The 27492-nt window shown below is 38.5% G+C and overlaps 1 protein-coding gene across 9 annotated transcripts; it reads right to left on the reverse strand.

Annotated features, from left to right (window-relative positions):
• Positions 1 to 199: 199 nt before the first annotated feature.
• RCOR3 (REST corepressor 3) lies at positions 200 to 27491 on the reverse strand. Of its 9 annotated transcripts, XM_053937354.1 has the most exons (13): positions 27255 to 27491; positions 26710 to 26766; positions 20431 to 20508; positions 18901 to 18953; positions 17024 to 17185; positions 16552 to 16676; positions 15002 to 15098; positions 12134 to 12352; positions 10405 to 10482; positions 9565 to 9622; positions 4323 to 4337; positions 4096 to 4157; positions 200 to 3667 (listed from the first exon to the last, which is right to left on the reverse strand). In XM_053937354.1, the coding sequence occupies exons 1-13, from the start codon at positions 27394 to 27396 to the stop codon at positions 3323 to 3325; spliced, it is 1491 nt and encodes a 496-aa protein (XP_053793329.1). In that variant the 5' UTR covers positions 27397 to 27491; the 3' UTR covers positions 200 to 3322. The 9 variants fall into 9 exon arrangements, with proteins under 9 accessions (XP_053793329.1, XP_053793327.1, XP_053793326.1 ...); XM_053937352.1 differs by having other exon boundaries at positions 4096 to 4337; positions 15020 to 15098; XM_053937351.1 differs by having other exon boundaries at positions 4096 to 4337.
• Between the last annotated feature and the right edge of the window lies 1 nt (position 27492).

A 27492-nucleotide genomic window follows, 5' to 3' on the forward strand; every position in this document is an offset into this window, starting at 1 on the left:
CAATTCGTCTCTGTCCATACACAAACTCCCATATCTGTAAGCTACTGGTTTGTGTTCTGTTCTTCATGCATTGTGAGGTTTCCAGAGTAAAGAAAAATCCCAACACTCTAAGGATGAAAAAAAAAAAAAAAACTCTAAGGACAAAAGTACCTATTTCCTTTTGCTCAGGAGCAACAAATTAAAGTGCTTTACTATGATGTGCAATGTTTAGTGATTGTTTTATTAAATGCAGAAATACCTGCTCAACCTCGTACCCATTCTGATTTAAAGTGCAACAATTAAATCTGATAGTTCTTGTACATCCATATTTTTCAAGTGTTGTTTCTTGAATACATGTTGTTCCGATTATGCCTTGCATTTGTAAAATGTAATTTTTTAGTACCATTTTGCTTTATTAACTAAAATAAACTGTACAAAAAGCTGTAGTTACATTAGCTTTGAACAATGTAGGATACATGTTCTCTGCCAAACGTTAGTGTGCAAACATTGTACATTTTTTAAAGTGACAAAATGAAGCCAACCTTGAAGTCAGAGTTCATTACTACATTACAAAAGAGGAGACTAGATATGGCAAAAGAAATTTCCCACTGAAATCAACACCATTTATAATTTTATTTCTAATTCTTAAAAAAATATAAATGAATTTAGAAGAGAATCACAGTATAAGGGCCCTAACATGTTAGACCATTACAAGGTACATAAAAATAGAAGACACAGATTTCTTTGAAACTTTAATCCTTTGATTAAGCAGCAAGCATATCACTCTCCAGGCAAACACTGCTTAAAACAAACCCTACCCCCCAAAACAGGACGTGCAAACTGTATGCACATATTCTGCAAAGCACACAATAAAGACATTTTGCTATGTACATACTTATTTAGTACTACAAATGCTAGGAGTTCCCTACTGTGTGCTACAGTGTAGGTAAATTATGAAATACTACCCTACCTATCTCTGACCCTCCCTCCCCCCTTCAAATACAGCACCTTTGCCCAGTTATAGAATATTTAAACAAGATTAAACGGAATTACAATGTACTGAACAGTTTCATAGCAGTTGGTGGTGGCCAACTGTACTGTAACACCCAACATTCTGCATACTGAAGTCTATCAACAAGAGACAAGACAAAAATTAGCAGATGTACAATACACACACCTGGGAGACTCAATGCTTAAAAGTAAAAAAAAAAAAAAAAAGAAAAAAAAAAAAAAGAAAAAAAAAACTGAAGATGAATCTTATCAGTGCTAACAATTATACTGTAAAAATGTACCATCGTGGTTTTGTATTGATTTTAAAGACCAGAGAGCAGCCAGATTTGTGTGCAGCTGGTGAGGGCACACTAAAGACTCATGACTCCCAGAACACAAGTTTCCATGACCACTAATTCCTTGGTGCTTGTTTTAAAATTCTGCTTTACTTAGACAGGGGGTCGTCTGATGCTCACATAGTGGCTAAGCACCTACTCTGATGCAAAAGAAAATTTTTAAGAAAGACCTTTTGTACAACATCTCGGCACATCAGTGAAAGCTCTTCAGAAAGAAAAATCTCTCAAGTTTGATCTGAGAATATTTTAAAATTAAGAACTAAAACATAAAGGTCAACACTTCAACTGAAATTCAGGTTACAACTATCAAACTTTAATACTACATTTTCAAATGAAATAGAATCTGATAGTACAAGAACTTCCCTTTGCACATTATAAAAAGACCTTATTTAGCTTCTAAACTGATCATTAGACCACCTAATTTATCTGTGAAAAAAACCTAGGGAGAGCACATCCCATTTGCATAAAAAGTCTCATTTTAGTCAAGGGCAAATCTAGTTAAAAACAAAATGGAGTTAAAAAGACTTTTAGACACCATTTCAGCTATAAGCAAAAAAACCTTTCAAAAGAGTATGACAGTCAACATGAATATTATTACATAATCAAGAATGCATTATTTTTCAATAGCTTAATTCAGATCACACAGTTTCAAACAGTGCTACTCATATTTGGAGCCTGGTTTACTTGGAGGTTAGAGGCATCTGTTTTTACAAAAAAAAAAAAAAAAAAAAAAAAAAAACCCCCCCCAAAAAAACACCCCACCCCAAAACACTGCTACGCATCAATCAAGGTTTCAGATGAGAATGCAGTGAAATGAGTTTCTTTCAAACTCCTATAATCTGGAAGCAATACTAATATCTATATGCAGGTTTTACTGAGTCAATAAAATAAACAAACACCTTTGTTCTTCCCCCAGTACCATCTACTCATGTAATCAACTTTGCCAGAAATATAGCAGGAGCCAAGAGATAATCACTTAAAAGTAAGACTGGGTTGGCAGCAGGTAACTACTCCCATGATACTCTACCAGCACCACCAGCCTCTACACTTCCCTCATTAATACTCAAGCAAGGTATCAGTGATCTAACATACACGAACTGCAGTCATTCTCAGAGGAATGGAATTCTACTGTACTTACATTAGAAGAATTAGTGGAATAACGCACTAAATTAATAATTCTTGCTAGATGGTTGCTGTCCTGTCATCCCCCTGGGTGGTGGAAGCTGCTGCCACTCTATCCTGCCCAGCCCACAAGACAAAACTGCAGCAAGAAACTGGACTCCTGCTTCCAGTTAAATTCTATGAGTAGAACACACATCAAATTTGATACATTTGGTACAATAGCTCACCAAGTCTTCAGAATACTCTGAAAGATGACTTAATAAGCCAGTACCTTTTAAAACAAGCTAAGATCTTCTGGGAAAACATGAAGAGAAGACCTACATTTTACAAGTGTGTGAAATGCTTCTACTGTTATCTAATCAGGGTCAAACATTCTGAACCCAAAACCATTATTTTCTTTCACTAAAAGGTAAAAAAAATATTTAAAAAAATCACACACACAAAAAATCCCAACACTACATTTACGTCTCCTACGATATTATCTATTTCTAGATTTGCCAGACTACTTTCCTGTAATTAGATGCTTGACTATAAAGAACTGTAATAAAATAAATAGAGTAAAAATCAGTTAAACAAAATCTTGGTGTGTTGAACATTTATTCATTTAAGAAATTAGCTTCCTTCAACAGTTACTCATACAGAGGAGGGCTGCACTGTAGGCATTGTTCTGCTGTACAAGTCTTCAGCATAAAAATATTTTTATACAGGTGGTCATTGACGTCGTTCTGTTTCTAGTTCTTAGCTTGCTCCTCTGGAAAACTGGTCTGATACCTGTGAAGGCTTGCTCTTTTCTCCCCTTCATTATTTGGAAAAAAAAAAGTACATTGATACAAATCTTCAAACGTGGGAGTTAGCATAATTCTGCTTTTATTTCTTCAGTGCAGAGTGGACTGAGATTCTGTCTGAATTCCAATGAGCGAGGGCGGCTGCTGGCCACTGCCTGCGGTCAGCACGGGCCGGGGGTTGAGGCGAGGAGGCATGGAATTAGCTGGGCGGATGAGCGGGGGGGGAGGCTGGTTTAGGGTCGGCCGCGGCTGGATGAAGCGCGCCTGCTGCTGGAGCGGTGGGGGCTGGCGGTGCAGGGCAGGAGCAGCGGGAAGTGCTGGACGAAGTAACGGGGGCGGCTGATTTAGAGTTGCCATGGGAGCGGCAGGTGCTGGAGCAGATGCGTGTGCTGGAGGTGAAGGGCCTAAACACTGAGTGGCCGGAGTGCTTTGTGCCTGCACAAAGGACAAAGACAAGACTGTGTGAACGGCCGTCCCGGCCAGGACGTGACGCGGTTGGGCTGCCACTGGCCACTACACAGGAAACAGCATTTAAAAAAATAAAACCAAAGAACTGAGAAGTTACTGAAAAGAAATCACCAACCAAAACATTATAGACAGCAGAACTAAAAATATTTACAAAGCAAGTCTTCTTCTAGAACAAGAAGTGTATTTTAACACTAAAACAGTAACGTGATCGTCACTATCAAAGGTGCAGTCCTGCTCCCAGCTGGTTAACGACATTGGCTGAAGTTCTATGCAAGCTCATCATCATTCTTTAGAATGCGGTTTGCCACTCCACACCAGTTAACCTTATATTTTATCACTAAATAAAATGCTGTTCCTCAACCCATGCTTACTTATTTCTGGTACACAAAACACACCTCATCTTCTTCATCAGTGCTCTTTCCTGATGGCACATTAGAAGTATTTTTTGTGTCCTCCCCTAAAGCAGAAGCATCACCATTAGAAGCCAGGGTTCCTTGTTCCGCTTCCCATTCCTGCAATACCTCCTCTAAGTTAAACCGACGCCTGTAGTTTACAAAGAAGTTCTTCACTTGGCCAACAGTCTTGTTGCCAATTACATCTGCAATAGCTTGAAAATCTTTACCATATTTTCGGACACCTGGAAGGCAAAGTAAATAACATAGCTGTGAAGAATCAGTCAGACACAGCTACGTGTGATGTATTTATAGAGAGAATCTATGGGACCTGCAAACCGAGGACTCGCTAATTAGGAGAACTTCTCAATTAGGAGAAGGCCTCAATTTCCATTAAAAACAAAGTAATTTTTAATAGCACAGCTATCAACATACAAATCAAGAACTTTATTAAAAAGTCATTACCCATTCTTCTTAAAATATCCTGGCTTACTCACCAAGCCTCTCAACCTAAAACCACAGAGATTTGGCCTCTGACAACCACAGTGAAACTTTCAGTGTGCTCACAGTAAGGGCAGAAGCCCAAGACCGGCTCAAGAGGGGAGGAAGGGTGACTGAGCATGTGTGAATGGCTGTAAACAGAATAAAATGCTGGAAATATCAAATGACAAACACTGATAGCTCCTACAGGTTCCTTGCACACCAGCTGCACACAGATGGCTCTTTCCCACAGCCAGCGGGGCAGGAGTGGCAGAGGGCAGAACAGGGGGCACAGTTCTGTAATCACAATATACTGCTCATTCCTGCACTTGTGACATGCTCTACTCAGGCTACACAGAGTAACTGCCAAGTGTTCACCTCACAAAGCCTGCTTGAAGCTTTCATTCATCGTTCAAACTGGGTAGAAAAATCTGGGGGTTTGGGACAACCACCTTGGAGACTGTAAATATATTTAAGCTACTAGTGTCTGCTTATAAGATGGCCCAGCAAAAGCCTGCAGGATTAAATCCCCTACTGATAAGCAGCATGACAGGTGATCTTTGCCTTGTTCTTTTCATTAACTTTTGCACTGACAGCAGTAGTCACTTTTGTTTATGAGCACTTTGAAAGAAAATCCCAATACACATTTTCAATACTTTTAAAAGTACATTTGCATATAACACAAAAAACTAGAGTGCAACACGCCATAGTTTTTAACTTAAAATTTGAATTATAATAAAAATGATATTTATTTTGTTATATTTAGAGTATATGTCTAGTTCTTCCCCTCTCCTGCTTAAGAAAAAAAATCCTCAACTTCTCCCACCTCCTAGAACACAGCTTTTAGCTGCACAAAGTATATTTTTAATTACAAGTGTCAAAAAGTTTGGAGACTTGAAGAAATAAACCAATTTTATTCCAGAGTGAGTAAACAGAACATTTTTTTTGCCGTCAGTTATGCATGAGCAGATTACAATTTGACTTCTCCTGTGAAGCTCCTGATAGTTAAACTCATTTGGAACATATTACAGTTCTTAGAGGACAGGCACTCTTTCTCATTACAGGAAAAGAAATTTATGCCCGATTTCATGCCTCACTTCAGAAAATGAAGCAAAATGTTCAGAAAGTGAGAGTTGTTTCAAATCTGAAAGCTATGTTCCTTTTCAACTTAATTGGGAAGAGTGTGACCTTCAGTTTGTTCTGCTCCTTTCTACTTTCCTTGTTATTAGGCACTTCTGATGTGGTAATGTACACACTGTTCAATTTAAAAGAAAAGTTCACCTCCAGGATAGTAACAAATTCTGCAGCTGAAGCTGATGTTTCAGCTGTCAAGAGCCCAGCTACATTATTTAGTATCTTTTTCTGGGGAGGACAAAAGAATACAACCCTCCTGATTGCAGGAACCTTGGAAAGATTTCAGAGCCACGTGGGAGGGCATGGATCCAGGCAAAGCAAAGACAGGGATTTGGCTCTGTGCATTATCAGCTGTACAAGGTATCAGCTATACTCCTGAAAAGCTGTGTGTGCCCACAGAACATTGCCTCCAGTATTTTAGTATTCTTTGTCTGCCCCACCATTACCACCCTTACCGATTTATAATGAACATGAAACATCCACTGCAATATATCTAACATCCTGTACAATTAATCAAGTGAACAAGGTGCTCAGCAGAACAAAGCACATTTCTGTTAAAAACTAATACAGACTTTTAGTGATTTCAGCCTTTTCTGTTACTATGCTGGCTACACTTCTTTCCTCCCTTAATCTGCAAAGCAACTGAGCCTGCTGGTTATCTTCAACTCAAGTTGTCAAAAAATAAGGTCTTAAAGCCTATTTCCAAGCAAACAGCTTGAAAACATGCGCTCTCATCTTCATAAGAACCCAACTCTTAAAAACAAAATCTAAATAAAATGAAATTTCTTTAGTTTATCTACACACAGCACTACTCATTTTGGATTCTTTTCAATGTTATTACTACTGCTCTACCACAATGACTTATTAAAAGCCTTTCAAGCCACATAAGAAATAGAGAAAATTCACTGTGTGCTTATAAAACTTTAATGTATAAGGTGATGGCATATCTCTAAGAGTTGCTGCCAAGTCACCATCCCTGTCAAACTGGTCCAAATTTCTTATGCATCCTTATACAAATTCACCCCCAAATTATTTCACATCTTCAATCCGTTATTCAATCATTTTATTCGGCTGATCAAAGTGAAGCTCAAAAAGGATGACTGCACAGCTTCACTTCCCATGTATGAATGGTTTTCTCCCAGCTCATTTGAAAGCAGCCCAGCTCACAGGAATCCTTCAAGCTCTTCAGAACTTCATCCAGCTGCAAAGGTACATTGGAACACGTGCATGCTCTTCATTACAGCATTTCATCTTGAACATCTCTCTTGGAGAAACTCATAAATCCAAGTTTGATGCTGTTTACACTGCTTCATGTTGTACAGCACAGCAAACAATATTAATCAGGGTGCAAAGCAATATGATACAGCACCACAATGAGGCAGAAATAGTTAATGAGAGCTGCAGTTCCACTGTGATAGGATTACAGTGCTCCTGGCAACTATCTTATATGTAGAGTTAGATCCTGATTGTCCTAACTGTTTTTCCCTGCAATGCCATGAAAATCATGCACTGCTTTTCAGTGCAAATTTTGTTGTCTTGAACAAGTGTTAAAACATTGTTGCAAATTGCAGTTTTATGGCCAAGATCTTAGTCTGAAAACATGATCATGCTTATACATTTCTGTACATAAAAGTTTGCAATTTAAGAACATTAACTGATGAACTAACCCATTACATTTAACAACTATTCAAAGCTGAACTGTTAACTGATGAATTATACTGAGAATATATTGGCTCAGAGATCATAAATCTGAGTCCACAACCCTATTGCAGGCACCCACACTGCTTTTAAGATTACACACAGCTCTATTTTAAGATAGGTTTTCTCATTACTTCTTTCTTAGTTACTAGCAATCCCTTGAGATTAGCCTGCAGATAACGAGTTTTTTCATGTTTACAAAAAACAGTACCAAAATTATATTACTGCAAATTATATTTACAATTTCCATGGTTTGAGTTATTGTCCAAATTCAAGTGAACAAATCATGTAAGTGCCACCTACCTGCTTATGATTTCTGTAAAATTATTAAAAGCATATGCCAAAATATACCAATACATTTAAAGAACTAAATCTGTTTTAAAGTGTACAAACTAAATGTCCCCATGTACAAATCAACTTTCAAGTCCAAGCCTAATAATGCATGTTATGGATGCTTTTAATAGAGCAACCGTGGCTGCCTTCTAAAAACAAAGCCAGGAAAAAACACAGCATAGCTGCCTCATGCCTAGAGTCTACTACTGTCCTCAAACAATTGCTTTGAAGCAAGAAATCAGGGTCCTTAGTCTGAGGGATGGGAGGTAAATGCTTACAGCACTCTCATTCCAGGAGAGAGAGCAAGCACTAAGGGAGGGATAATTGTAACACTTTGTTCTTGTCATTAAGATTCTCTCCCATCTCCATTTTATATAGTGACAAGGGAAAGGGTCCACAGAGGAAACAATACCTATAAGAAGCACATGCCAATGAAAACAGATTTCTTTCAGAAAGCCAGATTTCTCACCCCACCTTAAGGCTGACTACCTTTATAAAACACAGAACCATCCCTAGGGACCAGAACACTGGATCACCACTCCAAGGAGTCACCACCAACCCTCACCCTCTTTTGCTCAGGCTCTACTTTATTTGTTTTGTTGGTTACAAAGTGTCACAGCTTAACAAAAACTGACTGTATTCTTATCACTCTCCAAACTGTTGCTTAGAGAGAACTCCAATAACTAAACTATGAAAAGGCAAAATGGTTTGACTCCTTTTATTCTAAGGCAGGCACAATGACCCTGGATTTTCCTCATTTTTCCAGCAAGCCTTTTACTTACTAGTCTATCACACTAGAGACATATCCTTCAGTTGCAACTGGGAACAAAATACTGAAGTATTTAGCAATAGTGAGAGAATGAACTGAGGATAGTTTGGAGATGCAAATCCAAGCCTGAAGCATGTAAATTGAAAGGCATTATTTAAGACACACTATGTCTTTCTGCATTTCCATTCACAATTCAAAATAACCTCACTTTAGGTTCAGTCATCTGACTAATAAATAAGTACCAGGTATGGCATACCTGGCAACTTCACACTGATATTGTGATCCACTGAATATTTTATACTAAAACTCACTCTCTCATTTTCAAGGTGAAGAATACAGAGGAGTAAAGCAGATTGATATAACTGAGCTATTATCTTTATAAAAGATGATCCACATAAGTGAGTCAATATATGCCTTCAAGACAGCATGTCCAGGTATTTCCCTTACATGTTCCTTGATTTGGCAGTGCATGCTAATACAAGAGTCAGTTTTCCTTCACATAAATGAAATAAATGCAAATTATTGCAATATGAATAGCTTACCAGAAAATGCTGGGGTTTTAGCCCAGTAAGACTGTTAGTCAAGCATCTATATCCAGCTTTAGACTCTTAAAGGGCCTAATGGGTAGATACCTGCCCATTATTCCCTCACGAACAGAGAAAAGCAACAGTAAAGCAGATTTACTTCTGCTTTTTCCTACCTTAGGATACTGGAGAGGTCTTAAATGCTTCACATTTTATTACTTTAACTATTGCTTTAGTCTTTCACATTAGAGAAATTAATGTAAAGTGATTTAGATTATGATTGAAGGGACTTTCTGGTACTAATACAGTTGTTAAATCCTGCTTAGCTTTTCTCTTTGAAATTTAACATGGGTAACAGAAAGCCTAGTGTCGTATTGCTTGAATAAATGCCCTAAATAGTCTCAATAGTTTTGCTGTTTTCCAGGTGACCAGATAAAGTTTAGCTTTGTATTAAAAGGAAGTACAAATATAAGCCTAATCACCTCTTCAAATCCTTTAGCATCAGATTTCAACTTGCTGCTACTATTAACATACCTTGTACTGCAAGAAGCTGCTCTTCTGTGGTCCAACGGGCATTGATTTTCTGATTAGACTATTAAAATTAGAAAAATGGCACAAAGATCATTAAATTGTTTCAACAGCTGCAAAATATCTGAGCATCAATGTGTTTTACTTGCACTACAGTTTGCAAAATAGGTAAAAACCTCTTGCTTATAAGCCATAAATTTATAGTTTAAGATTGTTTTCATGCAGAGGAAACAGTGTTTATGGATTTGAGCTTAAAACTATGCCAGCAGTTTTTCCTCTGTTTTATTGTAATTCTTAGTATCAGCTACATAATAACTTATGCACAAGCTAATGATCTTTATGCAGACAGAATCTGAATTTATAATAGCATTTATCTAAACTATTTGGACTTGGTGTTTAGAGTATTTTGCATTCAGGTTATGTTTCATATCCAAGCCTTTAAAACAAGCAAAACTAGAACTTCTGTAGTAATAGATCATTCATTTTAGATGCCAAAATGTATATATAGTCATGTTTTCACACAGAACACCATTTATTACTGGCAATCTACATTACGTATTTTTAATCCAAAAAGCCCCCATGTATCAGAGCTCAATTTCAGCTCCCTATTATTGTGAACTGACATGACATTTCAGTTTTTTCTGCTTCTTTTTTCAACCAGTTGCCATAAAAAGCGCCTACCACGATTTCTTGTAAAGAAGCTAGACTCCCCCCTGCATGTAATTTAATGGATCCTGTTTAAGCTGCTGCTGAAGTGCAAACACTAGGCTGTAGCAAAACACATTTCTGCAGCTTCCCACTAATGTAAGTTCAAGGCCAGAAGTTTCAGTATTTATTCTGATTTACCTCAGGAGGTTTGAATTCTTCAATCCCGCCTTCCATTTTCTGTTTAAGTGCACTGTTTACTTGCTTAGCATTTTGAACCTTGGTCAAAAACAACAAAGTTAATCAGCTCCACAAAGAAAGTTGGTCACTTTACACATTTATCTTCACTAGGATTGCCACAAGTGTACCTCCTAAGTTAAAAAGAGAAATATTATGGTTTAAGGCTTCACTACTTTTAACTGTTTCAAAAAAAACTTTTAAAAACCAAAAAAACCACATCAGTTTACTATGGAGAAAAAAATCAAGCCAGTCTTCCAAAAGAATAGTTTGTTTGCAAGAATATTAAAAGCTGTTCATAACAAGTAATTTTTGATAAGGATGCATAGGTTCTTGAAGAATTAAGAATACTCTAGACACAAAACTTCATTCTTAGACATGTGAGATATATTGCATATATTAACTTATTAACTTCTTCCTTCTAAAAAAAAAAAAAAAAAAACATGAGATGTTTCCAGTTGGTTCCTTCTGACAGATGCTTTTTGTTGACCTGAGATAATTCTAATTTAATTAGGGGGGATTCTTGAAATTATTTTAAATATTTCTTGGTTTATAAAAAGGATAGACTTTCTAAATTGTACATATACACATCCATGAACCACTTAAATCTGACATTGATGCATATAAGAATATAGGTAAGAAAATAATTTGGCATACTATGGTGCACAGCTATTACAAGGGTTCTTAAGTATGGACACAAAAGCAGACAACTCAGTGGGAGATTCCAAAGGCTGCATCTCTGAGATCACTGCAAGAAAAGAAAAAAAACAAAAGAAAAAAAAAAAAAGAAACACAACCTCAAGGCTGAAACTCACCTACACTTAGGCTAAAGAGTGAAACCCACCTATGCTATTTAGCCCCAGAGTCCTGCTGTGACAGAAAGAAGCTTATTTCTCCTGTAAAAGAACATAAGGGAGCAAAGACCCCATGAAAAAACCCTTTATTCACTCCATGATTTTGCAACATGGTAGCTCTATAAGGAGGCAAAAATTCCAGAAAATAAGCCTTGACTCTGTAGCCCCATCGCTCCTAGAAAGCGAGCATGCACATAACTACTGTACCCTTAGAAGCTGAATAATTACATGTTTCAACTTTAAATGCCAAAATTTAATTTCCTCATGCAAAGGATGCAGACAATTTTCCTCTTAAAGGTAAAGACTAAAAAGCTTTTCTAAATTTAATAAGAAGTAGAAAACTTATCAATTCAAACAGAGAAATAACTAGGTCCATGATTTCCACACACATCTCATACTTTCATAATATGTGGGAAAGGACATCCAGAAAAACAGCTACAATTTAAAGCATAACAAATGTAACTTCCTCTGCTCCATTGGTCTCATTTTTGCTTTTCAAACAAATACTTCTAACAAAGTAAAAAAAAAAAAAAAAAAAAAAATCAAGGGTGACTTTTGATTTTTCCTGTACCCAAATCTATAGCAATGTTTTAATATCCTTTTCTAAAAATAAGTACAAAGAAATCTTGCTTCATTTTATCCAAAAGAGCAGATGAACGTAAAAAAAACAATACTGAAGAGCAGCTACTATCCAGCATTTGTGGTGATAACTGTGGAACAAAACAAGGAAGACTCACATTAAAGAAGTTTCAGAATCTTCACAGATAATCTTCAAAACCATTACAATCAGAACAATCTGAGATGGAAAAAAAAAAACCAAGACCAATAACCCATGGTACCTGTCGCTTTAATGAGATTAGTTCCATATCCAGCTGTCTAAGAATTGTGTTGGCTGCATTGGGACTACAGGAAACAGCTATCACATCTTCCTGGGTCAGGTACATGCCTTTTGGTGGACGGCATTTGGAACGCTGGGAATGGTGGCGATGCTGCAAGCTCTGATACTCTCTTCTACCCAGACCTATTTTGCTGGTCTGAACAGGCTGCTCATTATTGCCCTTTAATTTACAAGAAATAAATCATTAAAGAATAACAGTATCTTGTATACAACTTTACTAAAAAGAACCAAGTATCAGATAGCATTGTGATGTCATATTTATGACAAATAAAACTTAAGCTAACATCCTCCTTTGCATGTAGTATCCAACTATGTCTTGCAGATGAGTTGATGGAGCATACTAGTCATCTGCTGGATAAGCCTGCATTACTCTAAGAAAGGTCAGTTTTCAAAACCTTTTTTTTTAATATGGCTACAAATACAGTAAGTGTTATGGAAATCCCAGTCCAAATATTGTGACGGAGGGCAAACATGGACCTCTTACATATACAGAAGGTAAGTAATATACATGTATGTATCTTGTTTTTAAAACAAATAATCAGTGACTTTACACATTTATTTCTGATCAGATATGAAGAATTTGGGCAAATACTAAAGGAGAAGAATGAGAAAGTCAACTAGGCCAGGCAAGAATGCAAAATGACATTTCTCCCTGCTGTAAGCACTCTCCAGAAAGAGACTGTACTGTTTGGTTTGGAGGGATGGGGAGGAGCTGATCTGAGATTTGGAAGAGAGAGTATGGACATATCCTGCAGTCATTATAAAAATCTATGTAATTTAGAAAGCATGGGCCTTAGTTATTTGCTTCTTTGGAAAGGAAAGGAATGGCAAAGAGGAAATAAAGTTTTTGTTTTGGTATGTTTGGGCACCTAAACATTCTCTGCATGTATGTGACTCCCTCAGAGCAACTGAGTAGTTTCCCTATAGCCCAGGAGCAGAGACACAAAAATTACTTTCTCTGCAATTATCTTCTAATTCAAAGGAATGCTTAGTACCAGAACAGAAAGAATTCAGGCTTTTCCCTACTTCAAGCAGCTCTCTACTGCTCCTCCCTGCTGGCATCCATGCATGTTAAGAGGAGGTGGTCATTTGATCACAGTGACTGCAAAACCAAGTGCAGCAGCCATTATTATTATCATTATTATTATTTTCTGTAGTAGTAGTGCAGAGCAGCAAACAGAGTCTTGTTTTACTACACTTGACCTTGTGCCACATTCTCTTCCCCAGCTAATTAAACATCTTAATCCAGCCTACAGACTTCATAGAGGCCACCTTAAAAGCATTTAAGATAGGTGTTCTTCCTTGGAAAATCGATGTAGAGCCTTACATCTTTGACACGTAAAAAATTCAAAGTTAAGTTTACTTCTGCCCTGTATATATTTATTTGGGTTTTGGTTCTACATTGCTCTTTCAGTATGAAGTTGCAGTTCCTATGTGTTCAATCTGGATTTAAAGTGAAAATATTCTCTCATAATTTTGTCTTGCCAAGATAGAGAGCTTAGGTTATATTTGTTTTATCTGGTAACAGAAAGTTTCCATTGCTCTGTGTGCTCAAGCAGCCTACTCAGTTTATATTCTGCTTAGGAAGTGAAAGTACGCAAATCCTACCAGAACTATTAGATCACAAAATTATTCTGTGCAGATCCAAATAGCTCATCAGAAACTACAGACCTATTTGTCTTTTTCCTAGAAGTCTATCAACACACTACTTGCATTCTGGACTGCATGTCATGATTCAAACTACAAGTAAATTTAGCAAAATAGCTCTTTTTTAGACATGGCTAAGGCAGCAACACCAATCGTTAGATTGCAGGGACATTGTTAGAACAGTGAAAAGTAAAAAGGTACATTATCAGACCATGTGACATTGCAAGTGCTATAAAACATCCCCATGTTTAAAAAGTAATCTCAAACTCTTTCACTGAAAGGGATAATTGTCCTTTTTTTCCCCAAGGCCAGTAGATAAAGGGATACATTGAAGGTCACTGCAAAGCTCAGAACAGAAGCTAAACTTATCAGTCTCTTGCTCAATATTATTTTCATGAAAAGCGCAAAGTTTTATTCATAATCCTAGATACCATTTCATGGGAGTGCTCAAGTTTTGCATAACCTCTCCTCTCACTCTTGAGAAGCATTAACTGCTCGATTTAGAAAGATCATAAAGGCTTAAAGTTGATCAAAGAAACAATTAAACACTTAAATGTCATTTTTCTAGTCTTGTTCATGGTTAGCTTGATGTTTATAAAAAGAACTCAAAAAAGCCCTGAACCTGAATGTATCCTGAACACAGCAGTCATCTGTAAAGCTAGCAGTAAGCACTCATTAGGACAAAAATGTTTTTCCTCTACATTTATTAGTAGGAAGCATCTGAGTAAAACCACATATTAGTTGAAATGCATCACCTCATTGTGGGCTTTGAACAAACAACAAATGTTGTTCTTTGAAAAATGTAATTTAATTTTAAAATTCAAAGAAAACATTTTGATTCAAATAGTTCACAACCAGTAAAACTGTAAACATGGTAACAAGACTGAAGGAGGGCAAATGCAACCTGTTTTACTAGGTTGTGAGAGGATACAGCTCTTACAAAACTTGAAGATCTCTCAGGGCACAGTGGAGGTAATGAGAGATGCATTTACAGCCACAAAATGGCAAAACCATATGATACAATTTTGTTTCAATGAGAAGTCATCAAGATCTTGACTACCTAAAGACCCCGGGAGCTCGGCAGGCTGAAAACTAAATCTCTGTACTACAACTCACTCTTCACAGTAACACATTCACTGAAAACAAACAAACTGACATTCACCATTAAGTTATCTGTTACCTCCTTTTTGGCTTCTTTTTTGGGATCATAATCACTATCATTTCCATCCATTGGATGAGCTTCTTCTACGTCATCATCACTAAAGACAGATTATAAAAAAAGCTGGTCAATTTATTACTTTTTAAACCCAAATAAAAATATGCACCAGGATAAGAGTTATCTACTTGAATTTATCTACTCTGAGTACAATGGCATCTCAATTATTTGTAGTTTTCAAAAGACAGCTGTTACAAGCATGATTTTCTGTATTAAAGTCTAGTAATTATGATAAACAAGCAAACCTAAACCACAGTTTCAAAGTTACTTTAAGTAGTGCTGGTACTGCTGCCAAGAATTTTGGTCTCGCCTTTCTTCAGTTCAACCAGTTGTGCCAGCATGAACACTTATGTGGCCAACTATATACCAAGGCTAGAAATAACCTTTCATTTACCCCATTAGTTTTAATAGACCAATTTTCAAACCACTGCACCAGGTGAATAAACCCTTGCTGAAGTTTGTGGGGAACATAGGGCACATGATGGGAAAACATGGGACTGCTTTTTCACCAACGTCCTTAAAATCTAGCAATTTAGGGGAGGGAAATGAAATCTACTGAATTAAATCAAAGAAAAGGTTAAAAAGAGAACAGTCAATTTGGAACCCAATCCAGTCATTCTGACAATAGAATTTCTGAATAAATGAATGCAAAAACAAACTAAAATTTCTAGTTATTACTAAACCCCTCCAAATGGCTATATTAAAAGCAAACTAATTTTAGCTTGCAATTTTTTAGAAATAGGATCACTAAATAAGCATTTGAACTTTAGATTTCAGAAGTTATTGAAAATAACATATAATTAAAAAGACCTCTTTTGCTCCAGTTAAACAATTTTCTATAGATATAAAATTAGTTTCCAATATAAATACAGATTATGTTACTTACACATGCAACACATATCACCTTTTAAAAAGTGCAAGTTAATTATTAAGTATACTGAGCACAATAAAATTTTAATTTCATAGTAACTGTGAGAAATGTTATTCCCTTCTATGCAAGACAACAAAACTACTCTGGGCTCTAATTCTCTCCAATAGCAGTTCTAAATCTCCTAAAAAAAGATTTTATATAATTTTTTGTTATAAAACAATGCATAGGCATTGTAACTGCTTCAGCTCTTTATAGTGGTTGTGCTTTCAGTTGTATTTCCGTATTAGCTCAAAAATCCAAACAAAGAAACAATTCCAACCCCTGGCCCCCCCACCTACAGAATCATATCCTGCACAGACAGTAATAGATTTCAGGGTTTAAATCCTTGTTTTTACAGTTATCCATTAAAACACTCCTGTCTCCTATTATGAATCACCCAGACTGGAGTAATAAAGTTCTTAAAGCACAGGTACCAAACCCCTTGGTTGTGATATCAGAGATATCACAACATGAGTTAAAACCTGAAACATATGGTTCATATTGAAACAATGGCTAGAAATTACACCACATCTCTACTTAGGAAGATTTCAGTCTCTGGTTAGCTACTTAAGAATATAAAACTCACCTGTCACCTTGATTATTTCTATTAGCTAGTTTACGAGCCTGACGATCCATCAAACTTGTCCTAGAGCGAGTTTTTTTCCAGGAATAGTAATATTTTACAAGGCTTGCAATGGTCTTGTCTGGGAGCTAGAAGAATTCATCAACAGATTAACACTTCTAAAATTTAAAATTCCATCCAGAATGATAATTCTGCTCTGTTTATAACCATTTTTAAACAATATTTTAAATGCATTGGTAAGATTGAAAGGAGGGATGTGTTTCATACACATCTTTAAAAATGGGAGAAGGTTTCTTTTCATTAGAGTTAAAAAGCTGTATGTCCAAGAGACATGACGAAGTCAAATTAAATTTTATATTCAAGGTTCTTCCTGAAGCTTTTACACAGAAATCAACACGAAATTTTAGCCCAACAGGAGCCTTTGCTCTTAGTGCATCTGAGCTGTTTAATGCTTCTGATTAAAATATTACTTTACCATTTGCTGGATCCTGTGAAAGCTCTTTCCATGGAAGCTAAATGCTTGTTCAAATAGGACTTTATCTTCAACTGTCCATTCATCAGGGAAAGGAGTGAAGTTAGGGAGATCCGCAAGGGACTTCTCAATATTGTGTTTATGCCAGAACAACATGCCGAGAGCCTTTGAAAAGAAATAAGTCCCTCTTTGGATTTAGTCAATTTTCTAAAATGTTGAGACAAGTTAAATAAAAACAGGCAATTTACTTGTTTGAAATAAAATTTGACTATCAGAATCCCTTCTCAAAATGTATTTACTATTTTATTGACTATTTACTATAGGTTACAAAATTCTCTTTGGAGACAGTGGGCACATCTATACTTTATTAATGGTATGAAAGCCAGACAATTTAAGGTTGGCATGGCAGCAGTAATTCTAGAGCAGCATGAGCTAGGCTGAGAGACTCAAATCTGACCTGCTTTCTTACTTTACGGGCATATATATCACCTACACAGTTCCCTATAGGCCTTTATTACCAGCCCACTCAAGAAGGAAAATAGAAATACTTTTAAGTATTAATACTTTTAAATAAAAATACTTTTTAGTAGCCAGAGGATCATCCAAAATGCAAGACTGAAAGTTCAAAGTGAGAGTGGTCTTTCTACAACTCTCCAATCCACAAATAACAGCATGGCCACTTCATCACATGCACCTAATAAGGAACAGAAATTTAAATGTACTTTTTATACAATTTAATTTCTCGATAGTCTAAAACAATTTTAAGTTCATTGGACTTTCTGCCAGAGAACCACAGGCAGATTCGATGCCAAGATTCAGGCATGGGAATTGGGCAATGTAACCCACTCAGTGTCACTCATACAGCACAGACACGATCACCAGGCATCTCTCCAACCCCCTGATTTCATATCTTCCAACAACCTGGACACAGCAAACCTCTTCTCTTGTTAAAATGGCAAGTGACAAGCACCTCTTGCAAAGAGAATTTCTATTCCACTGTGAGGAGCCTACAAATGTTTTGTACCAGAAGTTATTTTGGAAATCCATCTCTTGGACACTTGAGATCCATCAGTTCCTCCTCTTGCCTAACAGAAGTCAAGGCATAAAGAAGTAACACCAAACCCCAGGTATATTCTGGACATTGTAACACTGGCAGCCTCTTTGGCAGACAGCAGTTGATGAGCAAGCTTCCATCTTCCGAAACTTGATCATACAACTTCTTTTCAATTGTACAGCAAATATTTTTTTGCAATAAGTAATCTCACTTTTACATAGATTGGTTAATTTATGAAGAACTTTGTGATAGAATTACATGCAAACCAGCAAAGTTTTATCCTTACTTTTTAAGGAATGGTGACCAAAGGCTGTTAAATAAAAAGTGAACTTGTTTGTTATTTTTGGAGCTAAAACTTGAGTCTGTTCTCCTGCTTCTGAAAAAACCCACTCAACTGAGGTTGGTGAGTTTTTTTTCAATATGGAAGAAAACTTTTCAGTGCCATTTCTATCAATTAATGGTTCAAAATTGTACCATATTTGCATTCCAATGTTAAACTTTAAATTTGTAAGCTGCTTCCCTAAGAAACTCTTTAGCTAAATATACACACACAATTGCATGACATGCCCAGTGTATCAAGAAACATACCAAACCTTTCAAAAGTGCACATTACAAGCTGAGCATGTCATGAAAACAAAGAGCTCAATCTTTTGCAGAGAATCCAGACCACAACTGTATGCAGATCCATTTAACTGCAGTTTGCTGCCGTGCCTGAAGAGAAACAGCGTTAATTAATGGTAACCAAGGAGAAAAATAAGAGTTGTGTTATAGTTTTATATTAAAAAAAAAATAGTTTAAATGAGCACTCTCATTCCACATCACTTACCTGTTCCACATTGTATCCATGTTTTTCCTTTGCTATTGCTATATATTCATCCACTGTAACAAAGCATGACAGAATTACTCTTTAATACTTTTAGCTCTGCTTCATGACAGAATTAGCCATCTAACATGGGAAAAGATTCTCCCCATGCTTTAACACTGCATAGGCCCAGATCCCCCAGAATGTTAAATATACTCACAGCTTTATTAATAATAAATAAACCCACTGACCATTATTGAACATTTATTTTTATAAACTTTTTATGCAAGCTAATTCTGCTTTCTTTCACATTTTTACTACGACAAAACCACAGAGGCTCATAATTTATTTATTTATTTAAAGCAGAGACTAGCTGGTTATTGAAAGGCTATGCCTTTTCTGAACCCCCTCCTGGGTTAGTTTTAAATTGAACTATTTCTACTGCTTGTATTCCCAAACATGTTGAAAATTAAAGCAAGAAGATCCTATATCAATGATTATGTATATCCTCCAGATTACTATAGCTTTCACTGACCAGTATTGATTTTAACTATGACACAAAGTCAGTTTTCAATAGAAAGTATGAAAAATCAATAATTAGATAACAAAATTAAGGAATAACATTTTAAAAATCATATTTAGCAATAATAGAGCCAGCTTTGAGTTGAACACTTGTCATAATTTTGAAATTAAATCTCGCTTTTTTAAACAAAACCTTTTCTAATTCACCTTCTAGAGCTTAAAATTAAGTGGCAACTAAATAGTTGAAAGGAGGTATGATCAAGAAAAGGAAATAATCATATCCTCCTTCTTCAAATGGACAAGGGATATCCTTGCCATGCACTGTTGCTGCAAGAGTTAATTATACTTTAAAGGAATGAAAAAAAGTGTTTAATAATCACAGTTTTATTTTATTTCTAACTGTTCTGCAGTAGTTGAAGGTGCATTCCCTCAAACATAGAGAGATACAAATCTCTAACTACTGGTATTAGATAGAAACTGTCCTGAGGATGAGGTTCTCAAGGCTGTTACATATGGGAAATTCTAGCACAGGAGACAGGTTTAAACTAGATTAAACAGATAACTGATCATATCTAGTCAGATGACTCCTGTATTTCAGGTCACCCCTAAAGGGAAAAAAATGTTTGGTTTTTCCTTCTGTGACAGCAGTAATAATTTCCCCTTGAAGTGGGCCTCAACAAATCTTTTCTAAATTCATCCACTGCAACTCCTTCTCCTAGGAATTTAAAGCAGCAAGTTCCTCATGTTCAGATATTTTATTCTGTAATTAATAACAAAAGGTTTTGCAGACAATGATGATGATAATCAAAATAGGCAGTATGATTTGAAACAAAGACTTTACTAACATAAAAGAAGATCATCTTTGCTTTACCTGGAGTTCTCTTAATAAAGAAAAATAAGCTTTTTGTTTAATTATTTGCAGTTTCACTATGTGGAAAATAAAGAGCAAACAGGCACACCGGAAACAATTACTTAGTTTACTTATTATTGCTTATTACTTATTACCAAATTCCTAAGCAGGCAAGGACTTACACTTGGCATCAGGAATATTATGATATGGAGACCATACAAGCATCCCTCCATTATCTTTATCAGTGTATTTTGTGGCACCTGTAAGAAAACAAGTAACTCTCAGTATTTATTTAATAACTATGATCTAGAGAACTATGTGACAGTAAGCAAAAGCCAACCATAGTAAGAAGTCCAGCTACTAAGGAGAGGGAGGGGAAAATGTCATTTATTCATAATTAATTCCTTAAGACATCAAATGGCTCAATCTGAACACTACTCTTAGGATGTTCAAGTATAACTAAAAATTAGACAGCATCCTGGTTACCACAATTAAACCACTGAAGTGCATTGCTTCAGTTGGAAGAAATCTTAGCTAGTTCCAAACCTCTTGCCATAGGCAGGGGCACCTTCCACTTAACCAGGCTGCTCAATGCCCCATCCAGACTGGCCTTAAACACTTCCAGGGACGGGGTATCCACAACTTCTCTGGGCAACGTATGCCAGTGCCTCACCACCCCATAGTGAGGAATTTCTTCCTCATATCTAAATCTACCCCCTGTGAAGTTGGCAAAGATGCAACTTTGTTATCCTGAAGTTTGATTGTCCATTAGTGCTCTAACATTTATCACTACCATAGGAGTACTAGGACCTACTGTGGTCAGTTAGGCTTCCTTAAAACAAACAAACAAAAATAGGTAAGAGCTGGAATTCAGTCACCATCCCTGATCCCTTTCAACAAGAAACTATACTAACAACTATGCCAGAAACAATTCTGTTCATCTCTCTCTAGTTTTGATTTTTCTAATTTTCTAATTTTAATACTTGTAGCCAAGCAAATTGCACAGCTGGAGAAAGCAGTTAGACATAAAAGTAATTTTTGGTTTTGGTTTGTTTACCCCCACCTCAACATAGCAAGGGAAGCAGTACAAATTACCCAACCCATCAGGACAGGGCAATACTGATGCAAGCACTAAATCAGAGCATATGATTTTTGAAAACATGCTGTAAAAGAAAACTCCCCGATACTGTAAAAGCATTAATTCAGAGTCACTTTCCATTACTGTTTCACAAATGTCGTCTAAAACAAAAAGCCCCTTACAATCTATTTGTTTACAACAGTTTATCTCACTAAGAAATTGCTCAACAATTGGATTTATATCTAATGTCAGTATGAATTCCTTGAGTAATCACCCTCAGAGGAACTATCCTTGCATCCTTCTTGGAGAAGAACAGCTTTTTTTATTCAGTGAAACAAGTAACTTTTCACTCCATTTTAAGCTTACGCACTTTATATTTAGGCTCTACATCTTGTTTGAAGCAAACAAAAAACCAAACCCAGTGCTTTGGAAAAAAGAACAGTGTAGTGCTTTCCCTTTATATACTATGTTTTGTTGCTCTTCCCTCTTCAGTTTGGCAGTGTTTTGTATTTGCTATCATCTCTGCAATCTTGATCCATCACAACTGTGAACTTGAAAACAGTTAATTAAAGAACTCCTGCGCCTTTCCAAAGTGAGATGTGTAAGGCAGATAACTTCAATGCAGCATAAGCTCTGTAACAGGTTAAGAATGTACATATACTCATAAAGCACCAGTTTCAAGGCATAAGCACTGCTAAACTCTGAAAGGTTTTTGGTATACAAGACTGAACTCCTTAACATAACGTTCCACTTTATAACAAAACAGCGTGACATGATTAGGCATTAGGAATGCAAGATTTCATGAAGAGCAGGGCAAGCGTGTTACAGGCACATTTCTCTTGTCACAAGTAAATTAGCACTATCCTGCAATTCATTCTAATTAAAGATGAGGAGAAAGCAGGACCACCAGAGCATGTATTAGAATCTCAGGTTATGAGGAAAAAATGTCTAAAGATACCTGCAGACAACTGGATATCATGGATATTATTAGATACTGAATACTCAAGTACTAAAGCAAAAAAAAAATAATTTCAGAGTTCTTGTGCCTGCAGGAGATCATGTATGTGGTGACACTCCCCTAATGAGGTGCCACCCTCACATGACAAAACAACAACCACCAGAACACCCCTTTTCAAAGCAGTGCTGTTTCCCCAGCAGGAATCGGACATCTGCTTCCATTCAGGTGGCACCTTCACACTGCCAAAGGAAAAGCCAGGATGACAAAGGAATAATGAGATGCATACAGGTAGCACCAGTTTCAAGGCATAAGCACTGCTAAACTCTGAAAGGTTTTTGGTATACAAGACTGAACTCCTTAATATAGCATTCCACTTTATAACAAAACAGCGTGACATGATTAGTCATTAGGAATGCAAAGGAATAATGAGATGCACAGAGGTAGCTTGAAGGAAGGCACCCTGCCCTCAGCATGGGATGTCCCTAGCTGTAGGACAGGGATCCCTCTACCTCTGATGCCTTGAGAGGCTGATCTGGAACAGAGACTAGACAGAGCTAAAAGAATAAAGTAGGTATTTATTAAAAGGCCTTAAAAGGATACACCTTGGGTAGTACAAGAGCCCAGCCAGGGCTACACCCAAGATGGACCCAAAAGGGTTGCAAGAGGGACAACCAGTCACAAGGTTTCACACTTCTATAAGTTTTAGTCCATTTATATATTGGGATTAATTATCCAATTACAGGTTCATGTTATGAAGTCCCATCCTCCTTGTTTGCTCTCTTCAATTCACTGTTTATGCTTTTTGGGCCTGAAGCTTGTAATGGTTGTCCTTGGCTCTCAAGCTGGAAAAGGATTGTTTGGTCTAACTACCCTGAGAAGAGAACTTACTAACATTTAATATGAAGCTCAGAGCTACACACCAAAGCAGCACAGAATCTGAAAAATATGAAAACTAAAACTTAAGGCATCATCTCTATGTGCAGGACCATGACCAACCTTCCTGGGAGCTTCCTGCCTGTCCTTTATGCCCCAAGCACTCAAGCAAGCAGCCCTAACCCCCAAAGAGGCTGTGTTATACCTCAAGGGCAACATAATCTTTTTTACAAGGGAAGGGGCTGGAAATACCCTGCAACATGTTAACCAAAGTGTGTTAGAAGACTTGTAAGCCAGTAAGGAAGTGAAGGACCAAGAGCTACATCTGAAGAATAACAAGTCTCCCTCTCCCCAAAACACACCTCCAAACCAGGGAGGAAGAGGTTTCTGCACTTCAGCTGCTGCACCCCTCTGCCAGTGCCAGTTAGGAAATGCAGCCAGCTGAAGATGACCAACAGGCACTCTGCACCACTTCCAGAACAGGGAAATCATAGCAGCAAACTGACCCTCTCTAAATTGCAGTTTCACATTAGAAGTTCGGTATGCACGGCTGGCGCAGCCCTATACAGGATTCCAGGTACTGAGAATAAAGTGACCATCCAGAAGCATACAAGACACAGCCAAGGCATTGTGGGGCAGCATGGCAATTTAAAAGTATGCTGGTTTCCAGCAGAAAATGTACCTTCCTCTGCTTATGACTAAGCCTTCCCCATACCATTTAATAATTTCAATACTTAAAAGCCTCTTTTCATATTAGAAGACTAGAAAGAGAAAAATTCTAAAGACATACAGACAAATGCATTCTTAAGTGACCTTAAATGGTATAAAATATTCTTGACAGCCCCAACTCCATCCCTGAAAAGAGGGTAAATGAGAAATTAAGTATTTCAGCATTAAGTAAGTAAAATCCATACTAAAACCATTGTGAAATCTAAATCTGAGTAGAATAAAACTTCTCTAGCAGTTATCTGTGGATGACACAATAGGGTGGTGCATTCTTACCACAATTTCCAAAAGGATGCAAACAACCCACAATATAAGGATAATAGCTTTGTAACATCCTGTTGGATCTATAGGTAGGTCAGAAAGTACAAGAAGAAAAATCTTTCACCAAGTATATAAAATACTATAGGAAAACCAGGAGGAGACAAAAATCTGAGTACAAGAGATGGCATGTTAACTCAGCAAATTAGATAAAGCAAAAAACCCAAGTTTACTTATTAAAATTGTTTCTTGCAGTGACAAAATCTCTCTCATTGCTGTAATAGTTGGTGACAAAACCAGTACTTCTCTTAAGCTCTAGCTCAAAGTTTGCTTGTAAAAAGAATATGGTGTGGAGAGGGGTAAGAGTAAATTTAAGTGAACTTTTCCTAATTGTCGCTTCCAACCACTACTACAATCTACTTCTTCCATGAGACACTGAGAAACGGTTGCAGTTTTTCTTTAAAAAAATTATCTTGTTTTATACATAAACTAAGTTTAAAAAAAAAAGTTTACTGCCATCACAACATTAATCATGAATATTTTGTTCCTCAGTGTATTGTTGTAGAGCATTGCTTATGGCTATTTTTCAAGACAGGCTAAGTGAAAGCCAAGGATTATTCCACTCATTTTAGTATTCTGTGAGTTTATCAGGGCAGACTTTTGTGTCTTAGAGTTATGTCTACTTTATTCATAATTGATTCCCTTCTCCCACCTATTTATTTCAAGGGGCTTAAAACAGCACTCAAGAGTACTGCAAATAAACACATACTCTTTATCTGATAAACTCTAAAAAAAGAGAATTAGAACAATTCCAAGAAGAAACATAATCAAATACAAGATAATCAAATACAGTGTCATGTCCATATATGCAAACCTAGAACTAAAGGGGAGCTTATTACCTCACTTGCTACAAAAAAGTAGCAGATAAGAGCAGATTTTTGTCTCTCATGACTTCTGTCTCTAAGAAATTATGCCTCAAAACTCACCAGAAAAAAAATTCAACCAAAAAACCAAAGAGATGAAAGAATGAGATCTCGCTGATATCTATCTCCTCAGATAACCAATCTGTTAAATTGGTAAGTGCTGCATTTTTAAACTTGATGGACTTTTAGATTTATTTTTTAAGACATAGGTGTTCCAAAATAAATCATTACCTTCTTGCCCTAATAAGCAAAATACACACACCAAGAAGGATAATACCTCATAATAAAACATTATGCCTCTAACTCAGGAGTTATTAAAGAAACATTTCCATTATTAAGGAAACTGATAGGGTGAGTATATACTAACCCCAATTATTGGGGAAAGAGACATTAATTGAATAACATTCCCCAGAAACACTTGGGAGCTCTAAAAAGTCTGGTTATAGGAGAGCATAAAGTTAGTTCTGTAGTTACTAATGTAATGGTACTATTTCATATACAGTTTACAAAACTGAAACCACAGAACCGCAATTGTCCTACAAGGGCTTTTAATAAAAAGAAAAACAAACACTAGGTGTTTTTCTAATTTACGTGGCCTATAGGAAAAGCAAATGCAGGCTGGAGATTAGAAACCATCCTTTTTATCTGTGTATAAATATTACGTAGGCAATGTAAAAATAAGAGGTGCAAACAATTAGCCTTATTAACAAAGAGGCATAGACTGCGTGCTCCTTCCTAGGGGAAAGGCATTCCCCTAAGCCAAGATCACGCAATCATTTAATCCCACCCTCGCGCTTTCCTTCCCCCGGTCTTTTCTTTGGCCGGTGGGGACTTGCGCCCATCCAGAGGGGTTCGCTCCAGCCTTGGGAGGCACCCTGAGAGCAATCCTCTTCCGGTAAGAAATCATCTGACACCCATGGAGCCTGTCTCGAGAACAGGAAAGTAGATAGGCTTCATCTGACCACTACAGCAGAACTGCTGAACGCTCCTCCGGTCTCCCTGCTCAGTGTAGTAAGGCACGGCAGCATTCTAGCAATTAACTTGCTAGAGATGAGTACCAGGCTATGCGAGCGTACCATATTCCTCGGGGCGGGGCTGGGGGGGGGGGGGGGGGGCGAGGAAGGCGGAGGAGAGAAGCTCAGCCTGCCACGGCGGGGCCAGCGAGGCTACTACAGCACACAAAACCAGGAGCAGGAGTTTCCCACCGAGCGCATCTTCCACCCAGCGCCTCCAGCACGCAGCCAGGTCTGCTCCGCTTCCGGCAGGGCGCATCACTTCCCACCCTTGCCCGACAACATCCATCACCCCCCGTCAAATATTTTTATGGTTATAGGTTTAAGGGCAGGATGGAAAAAAAAAAAAAATCAAGCTTTTTCTGCTTCACCGCCTCCCGCCGGATACACATAATGCGGCCGATAATGAAGTGAGAACCCCCGCCACGAAGCCCCCCGCCCCCGGAGCGCAGATGCTGCCCCGGCCAAGCCTCCCGCCGCCGGCAGCGGGTCGCCGACACAAAGGCTCAAAAGCACCATAAATACAGCCCCGCGGCCGCCGCCGCCGGAGAGCGCCGGGCGAGCCCGCCCCGGCGGCGAGCCCACCCCTCCTGCCTCGGGAGATGTCAGGTTATAGCCGAAAAGCGATTTACCGGGCTCGAAGTCAGGAATGCGCGCCTGGTATTCCGCTCCGACCCTCATTCCTACATCTGCAAGGCAAAGGGGGGAAGAGAAATTAAAGGCTGGAGCGTCCCCGGGCGCCGTCCCAGGCTCCCGCCGTGCGGCGGGCGGGCGGGCTGGCGGAGCCCCCGCCGCGGCCGTGCGGAATAAGCCACCTCCTCCCCCCGCCACCTCCCGCCCACCGCCGCCGCCGCGGATTAAGCCCCGACGACCGCCGAGGAGGGGGCAGGAGGAGGCGGAAGGGGGAGTTTATTCCAGCGGAACAATGGGGACGGCGGCGGCTCCCGGGAGACACTCCCTCCCCATCGTTAAGTACCGCGGGGGCAGCCGCGGGGCCGCGCCGCGCGCTCCCGCCCCCCCGCCCCGCACACGCGCGGCCGCGGCTCGGCCGCGGCACGGACGGAGCGGCGGAGCCCCGGCACCGGGAAGGGGGAGGCGGCTCGGCTCGGTTCGCCGCCCCTCCCGCCGCCTCCGCCACCCCCCTGCCGCCGCCGGTGGGGCGGCCCCAGGCTCGCACCGTGCTCGTCGCCACTGTCGCCGCCGCCGCTCTCCGGCTCCGAGTAGTGCCCGTTGGAGGGGCTGCTGCTCTTGGCGCCGTTGGGGGCCGCCCGGCTCTTAACCCCCAAGAGCTCCGCGCCCTTCTCCATCGTGCCCGGCATGCCAGGGCTGGGAGCGGGGGAGAGCGGCGGCAGCGCTAGCTGCTGAGGGGGGGAAGTTAATACGGAGCCGCCATGTTGCCCCCTCCCCGCCCCCCC

The sequence above is a fragment of the Vidua chalybeata genome, chromosome 3, assembly GCF_026979565.1.
Source record: "Vidua chalybeata isolate OUT-0048 chromosome 3, bVidCha1 merged haplotype, whole genome shotgun sequence".
In the NCBI taxonomy this organism is placed as follows: domain Eukaryota; kingdom Metazoa; phylum Chordata; class Aves; order Passeriformes; family Viduidae; genus Vidua; species Vidua chalybeata.